The sequence below is a fragment of the Emys orbicularis genome, chromosome 1 (genome assembly GCF_028017835.1).
Source record: "Emys orbicularis isolate rEmyOrb1 chromosome 1, rEmyOrb1.hap1, whole genome shotgun sequence".
Lineage (NCBI taxonomy): Eukaryota > Metazoa > Chordata > Testudines > Emydidae > Emys > Emys orbicularis.
In genome coordinates, this window is record NC_088683.1 from 204401972 (window position 1) to 204419680 (window position 17709).

Below are 17709 nucleotides of genomic sequence, written 5' to 3' on the forward strand. Positions count from 1 at the left end.
TCACAAATGGTAGAGGAAAGCTGTAAATCGAACAGCCAAGAGTAAAAAGCTGCTAAATTCTATCCAACTGATTGCAATGAGGGTCACTTGGGCCTGCACAAGTTGGCTTGGTAATAGACACTTCTGTCCCAGAAAGACATGGCTGAGGTCTCTCAGTCAGCAGCTCACAGGGCAATTTAATGCAGGGTCAACTGTGAACTGATCTAACATTCTGTATTAGAATTGTGGCCACTATCCTTTGTCCAATGACATGCTTTCCTCAAAGACTGCCAAAAAGAAGAACACAGGAGACACACTGCTCATATATACTTGGGAAGTGAAGCTGGAGTACTATATTTAGTCCTCAATTCTTTTGCAACCTTTAAAACATTGTCTTAACAGAGGACCTAAAACAGGAATTAGGAAAATGAGAAGGCAACTGACAAGGGTGGAGCCCAGAACAACTCCTGGCGCACAAAGAAGAATGCTGCTGTGGATACATAGAACAGAAGGTGCTCTACTAGTGTTAATTTATGCTTTGGAAGATTAAGTAGCTAGATAATTTGAATTCGGGATAAGAGAAACCTGAGAATTAGACTAAGGGTATGACTGCACTTTGAGCTGGGAATGTTATTCCCAGCTTGAGGAGACATATCTGTGCTAGCTCTGATCAAGCTAGTGCACTAAATATAGTGTAGCTGCAATGATGAGAGTGGCAGGAAGGGCTAGACACCTTGAGTACATGCTTAGTGACTGTGATGGACATGTACTCGGTGTGGCTAGCCCCTCCTGTTTCTGTGGTTACATTTTATTTTTAGCATGTTAGCTTGATGAGAGTTAGCATGAATATCTCTCCTCGAGCTGAGACTCACTCCCCCAGCTGGAAGTGTAGACATCCCCTGAGGTAGAGGAAGTTGCTTTTGGAAAACTTAGAGCCCATTGAAAAGCTCTCTCTCTCTCAGAAGATCAAAGCCAAAATGAGAGTGCCATTTGTGAGGCTTTGGGTTCTTTAGAGTACAGGTAAACATGAAAGCATGATGCACAGAGATTTAACTGGACAACTCTGATTAGTAACATCACAGATGTAGACTAGCATTAATCCGAGGTTATGACACTAAATCCTAAAACAGCAAAATGAAGATGGGCTCTTTTGTTTTGTCCAAGACCCTAACCTCTGAATTAATGTAGAGGCGGTCAAAAAAGCAAACAGGATGTTAGGAATCATTAAAAAGGGGATAGAGAATAAGACTGAGAATATATTATTGCCCTTATATAAATCAATGGTACGCCCTCATCTCAAATACTGCGTACAGATGTGGTCTCCTCATCTCAAAAAAGATATACTGGCACTAGAAAAGGTTCAGAAAAGGGCAACTAAAATGATTAAGGGTTTGGAACGGGTCCCATATGAGGAGAGATTAAAGAGGCTAGGACTCTTCAGCTTCGAAAAGAGGAGACTAAGGGGGGATATGATAGAGGTATATAAAATCATGAGTGATGTGGAGAAAGTGGATAAGGAAAAGTTATTTACTTATTTCCATAATACAAGAACTAGGGGTCATCAAATGAAATTAATAGGCAGCAGGTTTAAAACAAATAAAAGGAAGTTCTTCTTCACGCAGCGCACAGTCAACTTGTGGAACTCCTTACCTGAGGAGGTTGTGAAGGCTAGGACTATAACAGCGTTTAAAAGAGAACTGGATAAATTCATGGTGGTGAAGTCCATTAATGGCTATTAGCCAGGACTGGTAAGGAATGGTGTCCCTAGCCTCTGTCTGTCAGAGGGTGGAGATGGATGGCAGGAGAGAGATCACTTGATCATTGCCTGTTAGGTTCACTCCCTCTGGGGCACCTGGCATTGGCCACTGTAGGTAGACAGGATACTGGGCTAGATGGACCTTTGGTCTGACCCGGTACGGCCTCTCTTATGTTCTTAATGTACTGAGCTTATGGTTAATATATGTTTTAGAGAAATAGGACAACCAAACATGGTATAAAAGAAGCCAGATGACTAAAAAGGGACTCTGAGGTAAAAGAAGCGAACAGCTTGGCATCTACCATGATGGATTCCTGGTCGCCCTCTCAAAGGATGCTGCAGTTTACCTTGGTATCTTCAGAATGAACATGGACTGTGTCTATTAGTGGAGGAGGAGCTGACTCCATAGCCAGAAAGTTCTTGCAATTTTTGAGGGTATTTCCTGAGGAACTCCGGCAAGATAGATTGGATTTGAAGAAAAGTTTAATGAGTTACCACCTGTGTAGATGGAAATGAGAGGAATCTAATGTGAGATGATCCGCATAATGTAGATACTAGCATTCTGAAACTTCAGGGGGGTAGTACCAAGAACAAATGTTCTAATCCATCCATGACTCATTTAACCCAAAGTTTTAGCTCAAGTATAGTATGTCAGTCTCTCTAACCAGTTATTTACAACATGCACATCACTGTGGCATCCAACCACTGTCAGAATTACAAAAACATAATTAGTCCAAATACTGAAAACCATGTAATTAACTACCAAATGGTAAATAAAAGTATTATTGGGTGCTCTTCTATTCCACCCCTTCTACTGGATGCATCTCCATCAAAATAACCCCCTGTGAATACAAGTAATCAGATGAGCCCAAAAGTTTTATTTCAAGTGGTCATTTTCTTCACTACCACTGGCTTAAAACAGAAAATTATTGCTTGTCTGGCCCACTTATTGGCCTGATCCTGCATTGAAAATAAGCCTAGTTCCATCTGGGAGCTTTACCATCCAGTTCAATGGAATGCAGAATCAGGCCATTTGAGAGTAAGAGAGAATCTCTATTTCTTCATAGTGTGTCATACAAACCTACTGAGAGCTGCTGCTATTGGCTAAACGGGAGCATTTGAACCTCTCATACAACCTTTTTTCTCTCAACGTAAAACAAATTTGGTTGTGTGGAAAAGGAGCAAGGTGGAGCTTCCCAATAAGGTCTTCAGGGTCATGCAAAAATGTTCCAGAGCTGGAGTTATGGCTTTGTTGTGACACATTAGTTAAATCTCTGGCACTGAACCAGAGAGATCTGGGGAGAGGGAGCCAGACTAAACATTTGGAGATTGTCCCCAGCTCTAATTTTAGCATACCTCTTCACAGAGAAACCAAGCAGGGTGTTTAGAGGATTTGCACCTCCAGTAAAAACTCTCCAGTAACTGATTTGCTTCCTGCGACTGCTCTTTATTTGTATGTTTAAGAGAAGAACCAAAGAACTGTATTTTAAATTTGTCATGTTAAAAAAAATAAGCCCAGTCTTCAAAATACAAAGTTTACTTTCCAGAGGGGAAAAACAAAAGCAGCCAAAAATACATTACAAATGCTCAATCATGTTTCAATCAATCAATTGCAAATACTTTGGTAAAATTAAAATAAAAGCAGTTCTCTCTCTGTTTCCAAATATTTTTGGATGCTTCTACTTATCAAACCTTTTTTAAAAAAGCAGTCCAAAGGTGGGGGTGGTTATTGCACTTCCATAAATAACGACTTTGTTATGGTATGAGTGCAGAATAAATTGGGGGATGAAGGGCAGATGCAGGTAAATAGTCTGTAATAAGATATTTGTACACATTTATGCAAAACCCAGAGAAACTATATAAAGGACTGTGGTCTATGCAGGGAAGTTCAGAGTTTATAGGTGGCAAGTTTCCTCTTTACAAATAAATCACTGTAGGAGCTGGTCACAAGCTCAAGCAATGTGAAATACTCTTTGCATTATGTTCACAGTGTTGGTGAAAGGCCAAGTCACAACCAAGTACTATCGACTACTGTCCAAGCATGGAGGCTGGGTTTGGGTACAGAGCTATGCTACCATCGTGCATAACAGCCGTTCATCTCGGCCTCACTGCATAGTGAGTGTCAATTATGTCCTTACGTAAGTCAAAATATTTTGTACCATTAAAAGACATTTATCAGTACTTGATGGATTACTAATCCAATCCTTTATCCAATCTTATAGTATTAATCTCCTCTGGTATCATCTTGTATATATACAATCTACAGCAATTTATCTTTCCCCACCAGCTCCCTCTTTTACTTACAGTAAGTGACTGTATAAATGGCATATTGGGTAAAATGAGTGTGTATCCACTCTGATTATATTTACACACTATTACCTTGCATTCTGAAGGATTCCAAAGATTTTGTGGTGAACATGTTACATTACTGGTAATTATTTGGGTTACAGTGGAGCCCAGAGGCTGTACTTGAGATCAGAGCCCCTGTATGCTAGGCAAAGTTTCTGACCTGATGAGTTTACAGTCTAACTAGACAAGACAGACAAAGGGTGGGAGAAAGGAAGTATTATGCCCATTTTACAGGCAGGAAACTGAGGCACAGAGAAATTAAGTCACTTGCCTGAGGTCGCACAGCTAGTTAGGGCTCAACTCTTTTCTTGTATTTTCAAGTAATTGCCACAAAGCCTGTGCACATCTGTGGGCAGAATTTAGTTCTATGTCATTTTCTCAGACAGAAATGACTCCTAGCTACAGAAGAGAGGGAAAAGGTTTTGTCTAGTTATTCTTTCACCTGTCTGCTGTAAAACTTACTGAAAACACTGTCATTCCCTGTGAAGTTCGATCTTTATCCTGTATGCTTTCATATTGCTGATTTTCAGCTCTCCTGCTACACCCTCTCACTTCCCTCCACTGAAATTTTTGGTAAGTCCAAAAGGAATGGATTTTTTAAAAATCAGAGCTGCAGCAATAAATGGAAAAACAAACCAACACTGAAGCTCCACAGCTTAGTCTTAAATATCCTTATTTTTTTGTACACAGTTATCTATAAAAAAATTTGTCTAAAAAAATCTGCTGTATCTATTGAACAGATAAATCTGAGAAAAGATAGACATCACCATGAAATTAAACCCTACTGGCTGATTCTGTGGTGTGGTTGTAGCATATCATACTGGCAGAAGAATGACCTGGGTTCCCTTTCCTCTGTGTCAATATTCAAATGTGTCAGGGAAAAGACGAACTCATGCTTGAGGAAGATTGGAGGACACTGATCTGATCTTTGCTCTGCTGTTAGATCACCCCCACACCAGCATTGTTTGTGGTCCCCAAGGCAAAGTGCCACAAGGATGGCTTTAATAAAAATAAAAAAAAAAAAAGTTAAGAGAGCTTAAGTTCAGACTTTAGGGATGTTTAATACCAAGTTTGTAACCCTGTTCCTGATGGAAGTTTGCAATCCATTTCCAGGGGAATAGGTTCAGGCCTTATGATTTATCTCCCTCTCTCACGTTCCCCACCCACCACTGCAGACCAAATGAATATCTTGGATGGATAGTAATGAAAACATTGTGAAACTAAACCATTTAAAAATATTATATGTTTCATCTGTGCAGTGCATTAAAGTATTTAACCTATCACAATGATTCTTTTGCAGAGATATTGAGTACAAGGAACTTCAATTATCACTGGACCAGGTTACCATTTCTAAGTCACAGTTTTCATGCAGAAACTCAATGTCTACCTCACAAGAAACAAGGAGAGTAGCAAAACCCAAAAGTAATAAAATGAAGGCAAAACTCAGAATGACTCCTTACCCGCAACAGGTAACTCTTTCTGTAATACCCAACTACAAGTAAACAGGGCGTTTGTGGGAGTAGCTTGGTCATCATGAGATTAATTTGCTGCTAGTATAATGCTGCCAAAAAACTCCCTTGAAATTCAAAGTTAACACCAGCCTTGTCCTTTCTTGGGGGCACGAGAATGCCATCTCATGTAAATGACACAGAAGAAATGGAGAAGGCACAGCATGTGGGAAGAAGAGGCTTAAGGATTATCAGGTTATCAGTCAGAACTCAAAAGCTTTTGGATTTTAGGTATTCAGATTAGTTAGAAAAACTAAGTTTTTTTTTTTTTTTAAGCAAAAAGAGAACAATGTAACACAGAGAGCAGATGCTGTAAGTTTAATTTGAGCTGGTGTAAAAATATACCAATTTTTGCTAACCAAGGTCTGGCTCCAAATGAATGCTGGCAACTTCCGCTGGCAACTTCCTCAGGCAACAGAAGGTAGCCTAGGGGTTAGGATGCTGACTTGGGATTTAAGAGACCTGGGATCAATTCCTGCCCTGCTGGGTCACCTTGGGCAAGTCACTTCTCCTCTCAGTGCTTCAGTTTCCCAATCTGTAAAATGAGGGATAAGAATATTGATCTTCTTTGTAAAAGCACTTTGAGATCTACAGATGATAAAAGCTGGATATTATTATTGATCAGGAATGGGGGAAAACTAGCATACGTACTTTCTTGAACACAGTGGGAGCCAGTCAAACATTTGGAGGAAGTGTGTGTTGTGGTGTTTAACTGACTCATAGAGGTTAGATCTGGACTTGCCACCATTCCAAAGATTCCCATATTAATAAATAAATCTTTTTAACATAAGCAAATGACACTCATGTGTCATTTAACCAAGACTTCCTGTTCTTCAAAACAGGTTTATATCCTCTGATGTCTACGTACAACGATTGACCAAAAACTTTAACTATCCAAAATTATTCCTTAACATTAGGATGACTGCGGTTGTGCTGAAATTATTGTTCTGTTACATCAGAATAGTGTTTTGCTACTGTCTTTATTCAGTGACCTAACAATACTGTATGATATTTACATAGCAGCTCACATCCTGAAGGATCGCCAAAGAGTTGCAAACCTGCCTTTGAAATGCAGCCATCTCTTGGATGGAGTGCAGCATTTGGTTTACAATATTCCTCACACCATGTCCTTAAATGTCTCCAGTTAAAAACACAGGGGAAATTTTAGATAGGCACAATTATCCAAATAAGATTTCTGACTGAACACTAGGATTAATGCCCCAACTCTGGTGAAAAGTCACATGGGATTTTTAATGAAAAGTGGTCAGCAGCCTTGTTTTTACATCATAGCCACTAATACAGTGCCTTTACGGGGGACATTTACTCACTATTGACTTACAGGGAAGAATGTCATCTACTGAGTCACCGACACCATTTCCCCCTGCAACTTCCCAGTCCAAGTTTTGATCTGCCCCAATCCTACTTAGTTTATGAGATTTAATGAGGTCACAGTTCCATGTGGCATGGCTGGAGGCAACTACACTGGTGTGTAACATGGATACATTTGAACACTTTTCTTTATTTTTCAGCAATACAGCTCATTCCAAACAGACAAACTGGAATGTGGCCAGGTTGGAAGCTGGAGATCCAGCCCTACAGTGAATGCTGGCACCATCCAAGAACAGAACTTCCATTCAGAAAACAGTGAACTTTTATATGCCCCCTCATATAGTTTGCCTTTCTCTTACCATTATGGACACTTCCCTGTAGATTCTCATGTCTTCAGTAGCAAAAAACAAATGCTGACTTCTAAATTTGGGCAGTCTCAAGGATCACCTTGTGAAGTGGCTCGTTTTTTCTTGAGTACGTTGCAGACAAGTGGAGAGCGCCAATGGCATTATGCCAACTCTTTAGTACCTACCAGCCAGTCGCCGTCTAAAAATCTTCCCGATCAACCAATAAATATTGCATGTCATAATCTTGCACAGAGTTATGAAGGTGAGTGTTATCTTAAAAATAATAAGCTGCATAGCATTTGGAAGATGTTTTTAACGTGTACTTTGAAAATATGAAATACAGTATGTTTACTGAACACAGAAAAAATATATCTTTGGGTTTAACATGCAGTATGTTTAAAAGGTATACTGTCATGACATTTAGACCTACTTTTTTTTCGTTTGAGCATTTGAATAGGAATGTTATCCAGTTTCAGAATGTTGATTTTTTTTTTTTAATGAAAGCCTTTAGTGCAGGGGTTCTCAAACTGGGGGTCGGGACCCCTCAGGGGGTCGCGAGGTTATTACATGGGGACTCATGGAGCTGTCAGCCTCCACCCCAAATCCCGCTTTACCTCCAGCATTTATAATGGTGTTAAATATATAAACAAGTGTTTTTAATTTATAAGGGGGGGCCGCACTCAGAGGCTTGCTGTGTGAAAGGGGTCACCAGTACAAAAGTTTGAGAACCACTGCTTTAGTGGGAAATTTTTCACAAAAGCCAAGACTTGGCCTCCCTTTACAGGCACAACTCACATGAGTGTTTATGCAAAGTTAGTTTGCAGGTGCAGAAATGTGGGTTCAAATTGTGCCAGCATATCAGAAAGAAGTGGAAGTACTCAGATCTGCACCTACAAGTCAACTGTAGAAACCAAAATACAGGCATGATTGTACCCATACAAAAGGGAAGCCATCCTTTTAAAAATGTACCTATATTTAAAGTATTTGCCTCACTAGCTATGTTAATGATAGTAAATGTAAGCATTTTTAGGTTTGAAGTCAATGGGAAATTGTCTTGATTACTAATGTTCTTCAGGCAATGTCTTCACTGATGGGAGTTGCACCATCTTTCCACACAGCTGGGGGCAGCTCAAATGCTTTGAAAGGAACACAGGGGATGTTCGCCTCTCCCGCCAGACAACTCACAAGAAGTGTACTTCCAAGGCTTTAGGAAATGTTAAATGAAAAAAATAAAATCAAATAAGTTGAAAATTCAGTCCTATCTTTGTGTGAAATAGGTTTTAAATATTTCTCTGCTCAGTGTTTAACTGCATACACCACTCTCAAAAGAATTACCAGCTGTAATGGGAGCCTGCAGTAAGATGGATAAACTGAAAACCACCAGTTAGGACTGATTAGCAGAGACATTACTGGGAGAAAGGAAGTTTTCCATTCTTCTATGGAATATCTCCTCTAATGGAAAACAGTGAAGAAAAAAAGATAGGGAAAGACAGGTAGGATCAAAAGCTTTAGCGATCCCAGAGACATCACAGGATTATTCACTTGGGACTCACTGTGCACCCAGCTCCTGAAGGAGGTGCTTGAAGATTGATCTTCACTGTCATGTCACCACGTCTCTGGTTCTGAAATGGGTTTTATAGCATAAGACAGAAAATGTGGGATATCTCCTGAAGAAAGAAATGTTTTGAAGAAAGTTTGGGAATTGGGCACTACATGAAAAATGCTTTTGGAAAATGAAGCCATTCTGGGACTCATTTATCGCTAGTGAAATTGCACCATTTAGGAATAAAATGGGAAAAACGTCCCTGTAAGCTCAGGCCTGGTCAGAGATCACTCATGTGTCTCATAGAAAAAGTTGATGGGAGTTAGGAGTGGAGCCTCCCTGAGGGCACTGTGGATTTTATTTCTACCCCGTTTCAGAATTTGCCTCCTCCATTGCCAGAATCAGACATGTTGCTATTGGCAAACAGGAGGCATGGATCCTTAGAAGGGACCCCTTCCTTAGATTTGAATGGAATGGGAAGGAAAGGAGTGTCTGATCTTGTTCACACTATCTGCTACTTTTTTCCATTGCTTCACTTGACGGGTGAGAACGAGTCAACTTTTAAGCCGAGAGGATCTGCTTAGAATCATTAACTGCAGTTCAAAGGAAAACCAAATACGATATTTGGCAACAGGGTTTGAGACCATGGCTGTTACAGCAAAGCACATTACTTCCATAGAGGCATCTACCAAAAAGGGCGTGGACTGAAGATGTGTTTTCCAGTATGAATTCTATTTTTTAGATTCATCAGACCAAGCCATCAAAGCTCTGGAAAAGTATGTAGCACAAAAAGCTGTCTGCAAATCAGATGACACTGTCTCAGAATCTTGTCTTCAGGCTTCTTCAACTTTCCTGCTGACTGGGAAAGAAGAAGAAATCCCTTCAGAGAACATAACTGTCTCTTCAGCCAGGGAGGATCTCTCTGCAATATTTGATACAGAAGGAGCCAACTGGGACAGAACATTTCAGCCCTGACCAGATTCTATTATCCACTCCACTGAACTCAAGTAGCCTGAAAAATATCAAGAGGCACAACCTGTGAAACAGATCTATGCCCTTCCACATACATCTCATTCTCAACTGATGCAATCACTGATACTACTGAAATGTCAAGAATGCCTAGAGGAAGTAAGCTCTGGGATGAAGAGCAGATGGCTCAAGCTGAACCCAGGGGAAAGGCGTTGAAGAATTGCTCAAGATATTGTCTAGGTCTTCCATTGAAGGCAAACAGCCCCCCTTAGTCAAAATAGCGTGAAACATCGAGGTCCTGTTTAACTCCTCGCTAACTTGGATGACCAGGTAGTATCCATTTCCAAAGCTGCTTTCTTTCACTTCCAGCTTGTGAGGAAACTTCATCCCTTCCTCCTGGATGGGGACCTGGCCACAGTATCCATGCATTTGTCACCTCCAGGCCATATTACTGTAACTCATTGCTTCTGAAGTTTAATGCGAAGATGATGCACAGGCTCCGGCTGGTACAGAATGTGGCTGCTTACCTTCCCCATGGTTCAGGCCATGATGAGCACCTCAGACCTGTGCTCAAGTCCCTTCTCTGGCTCCCAGTTGGCTTCCAATGCCACCTTAAGGTCTTGCTCCTAATTTTCAAGCCAATTAATAGATTAAGCCCCAGTTACATCAAAGATCTAATTTCAATCTATTAACCACCGTGACAGCTGTGCTCCTCTGGGACAAAACCCTCTCGGAGGGATCTGACTATGGAACAGTTTTCCAGAGGAGATCAAGTAAATCCAGATTCTGACCATCTTTCGGAAAAGTTGCAGCACTGTCCTGTCATAGGGAGGACTGGGCCCTTTAAGAGGGAACTGGTCCAGCTCACCTATGCCTCATAACAGCTTCTTGATGGAGCCTGATAGAGTGCAGGTGTTCCTGCTCTCTATAAAGAGCCAGAAGGGAACAGGGCATGGAAGAAGCAGCTGTGGCAGAGAAGAACTCTAGTGATAAGGAGACCCCTGAGTGGGAGAAGGGTTTGGGCCAAAGCCAGAAGGCTGAGCTCCAGCTGGGAAGGGCAGCTTTGTGAAGAGGAGACTGGGACAGAAGAGCTCTGGATGTGGTAGAAGACACTAGGGCTGAGTATGAACTTTTGTGATGATAGACTTTATTTTTGGATCTTGAGGATTGTTTTGAATTGCTTTGGTTATTAAACCAGCCAAAGGCAGGGATGGGGTTAGTCACAAGGAAGTCTGTGTGGAGTTCTTAAGAGGCTCAGATGAAAGGAAAAAGAGTCAGGGCACCACAGAGCCACACCTGCACATCCTTTGTGAGAAAGCCTTTCCACCATAAGTGATGCTCAGTTTGATCACCTCTGTTATTACCAAATCTCTCCCACCCTTCTCTGTTCTGTCAAAACAACCCCAGCTCCAAGCAGAGTTTTGGCTTCATAAAGGGAGAAGTGCCAAAGACTTCCATGAAGTCCACTATGAACTTTGCTATTCATTTTACACAGAAGGTTCTTGGACATTATAGTGATGGGCAGCAGTATGAAAATGACAGATGCCTAAAATTATTCAAAGAGAGCTTTCTTAGCGCCCCAAATTTTGCAAAGTGTTAGAGACTGGATTTTGCCCTCACCTGGAAACTTGGGGTGAGCTCTTAAAACATCCATGAATGGGAAAACACAGAGGTTGTACCTGATGTCTTCTTAAAGGAGAGCACCATCCCCGATTTTGGTTTCCTCAAGCTAGGGGACAGCAGGCTGGACACTAGTATAGTGATATCCATTGTCTTTGTTTACTCAGCTTTGGCAGGTGGCAACATTTCACCCCCTGTAATTCTCTATCAAGCTGTGCTCCCTGAGTTTCTGCAAATTTCTCTCTCTCAACAGAGGAGGAGAAAAGAGAACAAAAACATAATTTCTGACTTCTAGTGCCTTTTGGTTTATTTGCCTTTTTTCTTAATCCCTTGGGCTTTCTGGGGCAAGATGCAGACAGCCATATGCTTATGTAGGTTGTTTGGGGGCTGATCCCATTTTCCTTTGCCCTTTGCCCTTGAGGCAGGAACTACTCATTAGAATATAAGAAACTTATACTATAGTCATAATTCTCAATGTACTATACTGAGGTAATTGCGCTAGGAAAAAAGCACCTGTTTTAGCCCATAGGATGCAACAGAGGACTCTTTGCTGCCAAAGTGGCTGCATCTAATTTGTTGCTGACATGCCTCACATCCCTTCAAGTGGAAATGATCGTTGAGAGGCGTCAGAGTGAGTTTGGCTTAGGATGCCTCCAGATTCCTTTCCTGCGGTGCTACATGCGCGCTGAAATGGAGTGCAGCTGTGTCTATCAGCTTCAGAGCCCTTTCTGCTGGCAGAGTGAAACTCAGCGAGTTGGGCACACTGAGAATAAAATATCTGGCTGCAGGTACTTCTCGCATATTGAATACCATCTGGACTTTGTGCTGTTCTGGTCTGCTCCACCATCTCAAGGTGGGAAAAGTGTATCCTAGTCAGAGTGGTCCCTAAGCGGGGAAAAAATTCCCCAGAGAAGAAGAGAAAGAGGAGGAGGAAAAAGTGTTCAAAACTGCTGCAATGTTAAAAAGGGGCAATGTTTAAAACAAGAACGGCTAATGCTGGAACCCATCATGGTCATTCTCAAGGTTGGGGGTAAGGTGCTTCTGTCAGTCTTCCCAGTGGGTGGGGCTGATACCCCTACTGTTCCTTTCAAATCTCTTGAGCTGCAACCACTCAGTGAGGATTAGTGGAGACATGATGCAGAATGGACCAGATTCACTGTTGCTGGTGTAGGTTATGAACAGAGGCAAGTACAAGGGCCCTTCTGCAAAGCCATTGTGACTTTCTTTTATAAGGCCCAATGTTAATTGTGCAACATCCTTTGTCTCACCTGTCCCAAACTGTCTGCCAGGCCTACTGGGAGAACTCAGTCCCACTGGGGGAAGAGAGAGTTGACAGGAAATGTGCCCAGAATTAATGCATTGACTCCTAGCCATTGTAAAACAGCTTCTACTTCATACAGTTCAACCCTGGTCAATGAGCAGTAAATGTCTCACAGGCATTTCACTGTGCTTCTGATGTAGTCGGGCGTCCTACAGCTGCAAGTTTGACAGCATTGGCTCAACCAGTCCTGGTGTAAACTACTTCCTGTGGCAGCATGATGCCCTGAGTTTGCTTTCAACAACTAAGTTTCCCACTAGAGGCCATCCCATGAGAAACTTCCACCAGGGCGACTCGGACTTGCTAAGACACTTGGCTAACTCTAGCCTAGTTCCAATAAATGTTTTGAGACCAAGCACACAAAACAAAAGCTAGTGTATGTAACACCAATAATGGTTTGTGCTCTGCTGCTCCAGAGACAGCTCGTTTAACTGACTACCCTAACCCATTAGATACCTAGATGTTGGCTTACAAACAGGGAGGTAAACTAAACAGATTTAGCTTTAGCTTAAATCCATACCCCATAAATAAAAAAGGCCAAAAATTAACAGCAAACTATAGCCATTAATAATAGAATTTAATAGACTATGTAAAAAACGAAAGTACACGATTGGGTTCTTGTATATCTTATGATACTGGCTAAGCCCCAGGTCTTTAAAATTGAGTTCTTAAGTTGGGGGAGAGGAGTTTTGTTTGGATGAAAGGAGGGTGCAGTAAAGGAAATGAGGCTTCTGCTGATAGAGGAGAATAGGGACAGGAGCTAAACTGCTCCAAACTGCAAAGAGGGCAAGTTTATTACATCTTAGGGCCTATCTACACAGGGAAATTTACTGGCATAACTATACCAGTGTACTGCTTCCAAGCAACATAAACTAACCTGCAATGAAACACTTGTATTCCAGAATAAGAGTGTCCACACAAGGAGTTCTAGTGGTAAAACGATTGCACTGTAATTATACCAGTAAATTTCCCTGTGTAGACAAGCCCTTTGTGTTATAAGAATTAAACACTGCTTTCACGTGTGAACTAAGGTGTCATTTTATCCATTAACAAAGTGTGTGCACTATTTACTGTGAAACTTACAAAAATAGTAAAAACAATATTTGAAAGTTAGTTTTTGATAGATAAGTAAAAGAAACTAAGTCCAGCATTCTGGACCAAATTCATCTATTAATTATGTGCTGCAACTCCCACTGAAATCAGTAGAAAGTGTGTGTAGTTGATGGCTTCACTAGTGTCTGCAGCAGTGATGTGAATATTTTAGTTGCATTGATGTCAGCAATCACTACAGGGTGAGCCCTAAGTAAGGATATGCTGACCCTACAGCTGGCAGCGTGCTTCCCAGCATGGGTAGACAGACACAAGCTTGCTCAGTTTGAGCTACCATGCTAAAAATAGCCATGTAGCTGGAAGTGACAGATGCAGCAGCTTGGGCTAACTGCCTGAGTACAACTCCACCCAGACCTCCGGAGTACATACACGGGTGGCTACCCCCAGCTACACTGCTATTTTTCACGATAGCTCAAAAGCAAACCTAGCACATCTGTCTACCTGCACTGGGAAGCAGATCCCAGCTACAGTGTAGACATAACCTATAAGATGTTGGATAAAATTTCTGAAAGAGCCCATCCATTTTTCAAAAGTCTAAGTCACACGTACTTCCATTGAGACTAAGGGCTGGTCTACACTACTGCTTAAGTCGATGTAACGTACGTCGCTCAGGGGTGTGAAAAAGCCACCCCCCTGAGTGACATAAATTACATCAACTTAAGCGCTGCCCACACCGGTGCTACGTCGGCAGGAGGCGCTCTCCCGCCGACATAGCTTTCAGCTCTTGCGGAGGTGGAGTAATTATCCGACAGGAGAGCACTCTCCCGTCAGCATGGCCCGTCGTCACCAGGTGCAGCTGTGCCAATGTAGCGCTCTCGTGTAGACTTGCCCTCAGCCTGAGTGCCTAAGTGACTTGAAAATGAGACCAAGGCATACTTAGATCTGATGTTTGAACGTTTGATATTAAAGGTTAAATCCAAGATTTATTTCTTGGCACTGAGCATAAAAAAATCCAGATGGTTACTAACCAGAAACTGCATTTTATATTCTGGCTGAATATTGCATAACTTTAGTCAGATCGGATAGGACTAAAACAGGTAGCTTCTTCTCCCGTCATTTGTAGGCAAAATGGCACGAAACAGAACGGCAGTGTGAGGCAAATAGAAAACAATGCAACCAACTCCTATTGGCTAATGAATCCTTAAACCATGGACAGAGTAGAGCTTATTGAGAAGAGATGCAGCAGACATTTTTGTATTTCAGAAAGATGGGGTGAAACCAAAACCCCACATTCAAATATCCTTGAAAACTGGGACACCTTGGATCCAGATCTGACCTTTGCATCTGAGGCTCATCCATGATTTAATATTCTGATCTTCAAACTCCCCAAGTTTTTGGACTGTTTTTGACATGTCAGAGTCTCTCTCAAAAGCATAAGTATAATATTACTGTAGTCAAGTGGTATTTCTACTGCTCTGCTACAGATACAGTATTTTTAATATCCAATGCTAGATTTCATTTCAAAGAAACAAATTAAACAATTTAAAAAGCCAGTATAACAGGACATAATTCTAGATCCATTTGTAAATGGCTCCTGTAAGAGTCCAAGTAATCTCCGCCCCCTACACATTGGCAACAAGAATAAAGTCCTGTTTGACTCTGAATTTAATACATAATAAAAATGTAACATTTATTTTGGGAATCGATTTTGAAGCTTTTACAAAGAAGTTTCAAAAGTATAAACTTATATCCCTTTCCCAAATGTTTACGTCCTTGTTAGATTTCCTGATTTAACCATTTCAAAGAGGAAACCAATTTACAGCCACACAGACAAACAACGAGAAGTTCATCTAATAATGCAATCAAAACATTTTCCTAGTTGAAAAGTTGCAATAGAGCAACTAAAGTGTCAATTGCCTTACACACTGACTAGCCTTCCATATCGGTTTCTGGTTTTTCAGTACAGTCATAAAGGGTCTGATTCAAACCATTGAAGTCAATGAGCTTTGGATTAGGCCCAAACTTAGCTGGTATTAATGTTAATGTCTCTAACACAACTCATAGTATATGAGTTCCGATCATCTGCAATTAATACTCTTTATTTTCCCTAAAAGTGCCCATATCAAACAGAAGATACAGCCAAGATGCTACATCTGACAGTTTTACAAGTTGTGCAACATCCATGCCAAACAGCAGATACAAAGAAGAGATTTACAACTCCAGCATCATGAAACCCAACAAAATGGAAAGCAGGATACATCCATCTCATCATCTCATTAAAGAAGAAAACAAGTTAGCTTTCAGCAGAGACCTACAAGAAAAAGTGTGTGTTAATGAAAAGTCTTTTTCAAACTCCATAGCTAATTCCTTGTTGCCAAAATCAGAATGTTTTCAGGCTAAAGCTATTGGACAATTAAGTCATCTCCTGCCAGTGCCAACAGTATATGAACAAACAAGGAGAATATGTATGAAAGAACCAAAATATGGGCATATTAGCCATCATGCTATGAACCTGGATGAACTAGACAACGATGACAGAATGACAGTAAAGCTTGACCATGACTCTGAAAATGAACACATGATGGATACAAGAACTACTGGACAAGTCCCATTTGTATTTCTGAACTATCACCATGTTTTAGCCAAACACGGTACATTTCAAACCTCATCATGTACAGCGACTGGACACGTAGCAGAAAATTATGGATACACTTCTGAAGAGGTAAATACATTTATTTATAAAAACCAAAGTCCATCATCAGCGTCTTCTCCAGAAACCCACAAGGAGACTGCACTACCCCATTATATTGGAACTTCTGTAATAATAGCCAATGGGAGGTGACGATAATAGAAATGTATTTCTTAATTAAAAACAAACCCAAACTGTAATAATTTATAAAAAGCATGAGAAAACATGGTTACATTTACTGAGCATAGCAGAAGGTCAATGAGGGACAAACTTGTATGTGTTCTTGGCAAGTAATGTGTAATAGTACCTTTAAGGTCAGAAAAATACACATCTAGCTTCAGTGCTTCATTGTTACAGATTAATCTCTGGTGTAGACTCTGCCAGTAAGAAGCCATATAAAGATAATATTTTTGTTATTTTACAGTGTGTAACAAAATTAAAGGGTAAGTGTTATATGCCTAGAATTATACAGAGGCAACTATTTTTTTTCTTTTTTTAAAAACTAGGACTCCAAAATATATTCAAGATTTTTATCATTAATATGAACCATAAAATTTAGTTTAAATGTTATCTGACAAACCCTGTGAAATATTAGAGCAATTTTCAATCCATGTTGTAAACAACCTGACAAATGAACTTTGTTTAAAAAATGGTAATGAATCCATGACATAATTGCATGAACTAACCACAAATCACATTGTCTTGGAATGCTTATTAATTATTTGAATGGTCTAAAACAAAGTTTGATGATTCTACCTTGATGATATATTTTAACACAGAGTCAGGAATTCATACCTTGTTGCTATCACAGTGTATTCCAGAGGGATGATAAAATGTCAAACTAGACGACACAGATACATATTAAAAAGTCTTGTCATAGCAAGATTGGCATAACATGAGATCACACTGCAAGGACTGCAAATTACTCCCAATAAAAAAAATGCTAAATGATAAGAAATAACTTTTTGAAGTGTGTGCCACTGGATATACTGGGAGAAGATTGTGCACTTTCTCAAACAAACTATTCAAAAGACCGTCCTGATAGGAACATTAGAAATTTCTTATTATAGACAGCGAAGGAAATAGTGAAAATAATTCAGTGAAACTTTACAAGCTTGGTTCAAAACGTGTCAGCAGTTTCTAAAGTTTTGAAAAAGTTCAGGTTTTAGCAAACTGGATTTTCTCAAGGTTGAATTCTCCTTGTCGACCCGAAGTCAAGATTCAGGTTTCACAGATTCTCTCTCACCACAAA

General features: G+C 40.5%; 1 protein-coding gene across 2 annotated transcripts in view; it reads left to right on the forward strand.

Moving 5' to 3' along the window:
- Positions 1-16610, forward strand: part of SIM2 (SIM bHLH transcription factor 2) — a 69127-nt gene extending 52517 nt beyond the window's left edge. The window contains exons 8-12 of one of the 2 annotated variants that reach the window (XM_065423446.1): positions 3726-3873; positions 5385-5553; positions 7122-7530; positions 14670-14676; positions 15899-16610. In XM_065423446.1, coding sequence (XP_065279518.1) covers positions 3726-3873; positions 5385-5553; positions 7122-7530; positions 14670-14676; positions 15899-16610 — 1445 coding nt within the window. Of the gene's footprint in view, positions 1-3725; positions 3874-5384; positions 5554-7121; positions 7531-14669; positions 14677-15882 lie in introns of both variants that reach the window. The other variant, XM_065423445.1, reaches the window with a different exon arrangement.
- Positions 16611-17709: the final 1099 nt, after the last annotated feature.